This window comes from Coenobita brevimanus, chromosome 70, assembly GCF_032717465.1.
Source record: "Coenobita brevimanus isolate Jiangsu-jjx chromosome 70, ASM3271746v2, whole genome shotgun sequence".
NCBI lineage: Eukaryota > Metazoa > Arthropoda > Malacostraca > Decapoda > Coenobitidae > Coenobita > Coenobita brevimanus.
Genome location: NC_137023.1, coordinates 32,001,407 through 32,004,444, shown reverse-complemented (window position 1 = coordinate 32,004,444; position 3,038 = coordinate 32,001,407). Strand labels below are relative to the sequence as shown.

Below are 3,038 nucleotides of genomic sequence, written 5' to 3'. Positions count from 1 at the left end.
CAGCTGCATAAAAGAAAGCTTGAGTGTATCGATTAACTATTTGCATCATACAGATGAACAGAAAAACAATGAAACTGTGTAGTTAAACATGTGCTGCATGCTCGCTTTAGTGGAGAAAGCCTGCAAGAAAAGAATAAGTGGTGCCAAGCACAACAAAGCTCTCCCAACAGTAGTTGTTTTATTGCGTTTAATACTGAATCGATACTGCCATTTAGTGTCAGTACAGTACACAAGTAGTCTAAGGTAGTAGAGCAAATGTTTTTAAGCCCTCTGAAAATCTGCGATCTTGCATTTGACCTTTCAAATTCACTGAAGGTCAGAGGTCATGATGCCAAAAAAAAGCCCATGAGACTTCCTATATCTTGATGACACTAAATATCTACCTTCGAGTCTCGAGTTATAGCTCCTTGAATATCCTTGACACTGAGTTTGGCTTTTCAAGGTCACTTACGGTCAAAGCTAATGGTACCAATTAAAAACCTTTATGGAACTTCCTAGATGTTGATAATAGAACCTAGATGTTGATAATAGTAAATATCTCTCTTCATCCAGTTTTGAGTTATAGGCCTCTGAATATCCGTGACCTTGAGCTTGACCTTTCAAGGTCGCTCAAGGTCAAAGGTCGTGGTGCCAAATTAAAGCCCGTTTTACGAACTCCTGTATGTTCATAACAGTATATATCTCTATCTTCAACCAGTTTCAAGTTATAGCCCCCTGGAAATCCGTGACCTTGATTTTGACCTTTCAGGGTCACTCGATTATCTTCAAAATTTAATCATTTTCCTTGGGAACCAGTGCCCACATATCCTGAGAGTTTCATATAATTTTGCTCAGCTGTTTTTCCGTAACGATGCTAACAAAGAAAGAAAGAAACATACAAACAAACTCGACCAGACACAATACCTGTCCGGAGAGGTAATTAAGGAGAAAAGTTGTCCGAAAAACAGCGGTACAAAGGAGAAAGATGCAGCACCATAGCGAAGAAAGGCAGAGGCTGAAGTGAGTCGGCGAGAGGAAGGGAGGTGACGAGAAGAAAAGCCACTGACTCTGGAAGTGCTGTATGTAGCATACATCCTCTTCCTCTCCCTCCCCCCCCCACACACACTCAGATGGAGACTGACATTTTGTTGCTCACAAATGATCATCCTAATTTACGTTTCCCATTTCCTGATTCTGGATCCTATCCATTTACAATAGTTGGATGATGATGATGATGATGATCTTGATGATGACTGCATTAATAAAACATGCAGAAACTGCGCCCTTGCCACCATACCAGCTGAGATGTAAAACATATGTACTGTAAATACACAAGAAATATCTCGAGATACCGGTAAGTACATAAAAGTGTGTGTGTGTGTGTGTGTGTGTGTGTGTGTGTTTTTACCTTACCCTGCCGTATCCAGGCGATTTTACTAATTTCTAAACAGGATGGATTAGTAACGGCCATCATGAACGCTTTCACTATACCTTTTTTATTCTAACTTGTCCTAAAATTGTCATCTCTTCACCTTGACCGTCGAGTTGAAATACGAGATTACTACTACAATATGATGCTATATAGTCACGAGGAAGCGCTATGGAAAGGACGTAAGAGCTGTGGCACTATCTTTTTCTGCCACTGCGCTGAGATAGGCCGCAAAAGGACTAAAATCTGAGTCAAGTTAGACTCATCCAAAATGAATAATAGTCTGACGGCAGAAAAAAAAAAAAAAACTTGGACTGAAAGGGGTAAATAATGTAAAATTCAAAGTCGATGAGAAGGTATTAATCTGAGAGAGAGAGAGAGAGAGAGAGAGAGAGAGAGAGAGAGAGACGCACAAACCACAAGGCAGTCTCAAGGTCGCGTCAGGAGGCTTGTTAACTCACTAGCTTCCAATATTCTCAAACGAGGAAAGAGATCGGAATTTTACATTTTCAAGAGTAAAGCACGGGGGGAATGAACAAATACGCACCTGAGTCTCGCGACTGTGAGCCGACAGGCTGAGGGATGTACTATACATTCCACAGCTTGTCGGGTACTTTGCATACATTATGTACACAAAGTACCCTTTTAGCAAAATCCCCCTCACAGGAACCCTGGGTACTAATGGAATAATAACGCGTTTTGTAACAGCACATGGCTTTTACATATGATTGGCGGCACGGGTGTGGCAGATTATCTGAACACAGTATTATCACATTTTACAACTAGCTCATGAGTGTGGCGATAAGATTACAACATTATGGTTAGACCTTTACGCACCGGGATAAGAAGAGGAATTTTGTCTAGCTTACCAAGCAGGCCTGTTAAGAAGTGTTTGAAACATTTTCATAAAACTAATGCCAAAGTCATGAATATCAGTATAGTTCTCGCTTACAAAACACTGCGTAGCTCTCTCTCTCTCTCTCATATATATATATATATATCAAAATTGGCCACTGTGCTAAGGACCCACACAAAATAATTGCTTTCAGTGTGTAGTGAAAATGAACGAAGATGTTTGGAGTGTGACTTACATCATCTTGTTGCAGACTGGTGGCAGGAAATACTTCCTGTTCTGCTCGATCCACGCAGGGATGGTGTAGTGGATGTGTGAGCCAGGAGCCATCACTGCTCTGCAACTGTGATCACAATTATTTATTATGACACCGTTAGAATTATCAGTTATACATTATACAGTCCTACAATGAAAGTATATGGATAGGCATGCTTCTGGACACCTCTAGTTTTTGAAAACGGACGAAATAACGTACACTTCTTGCAGCAAAGTATGAAGATGTGGTAAAGCCTTGAGAACTGAGTGGCGCCACTCCGCACAGTCCGACAGTCTGACTAGTACTAAGCTCAGTAGCTGGTTTAATCGCCACACTCGCACATCTTTCCCCCAGTGTACACTTGCATAACCTGCTCTGACCGTCACTGTCTCCTCCACACGCACTGTCATATACGAATAACTTTTAGGCAGGTTTAGACCGGTATAAAGATTACAAACAGTTATTTAGACCGGTATAAAGATTACAAACAGTTAAAGTCACACTGTAAAGCAGCGTGGAGG

The 3,038-nt window shown here is 41.1% G+C and overlaps 1 protein-coding gene across 1 annotated transcript in view; it reads right to left on the bottom strand.

The window, feature by feature from the left end:
- Positions 1-2,697, bottom strand: part of LOC145406292 (3-hydroxyanthranilate 3,4-dioxygenase-like) — a 65,344-nt gene extending 62,647 nt beyond the window's left edge. Inside the window, exon 1 of the mRNA XM_080277451.1 lies at positions 2,500-2,697. Within this exon, the coding sequence (XP_080133577.1) occupies positions 2,500-2,591 (92 nt within the window). The 5' untranslated portion in view covers positions 2,592-2,697. The remainder of the gene's footprint in view (positions 1-2,499) is intronic.
- Between the last annotated feature and the right edge of the window lie 341 nt (positions 2,698-3,038).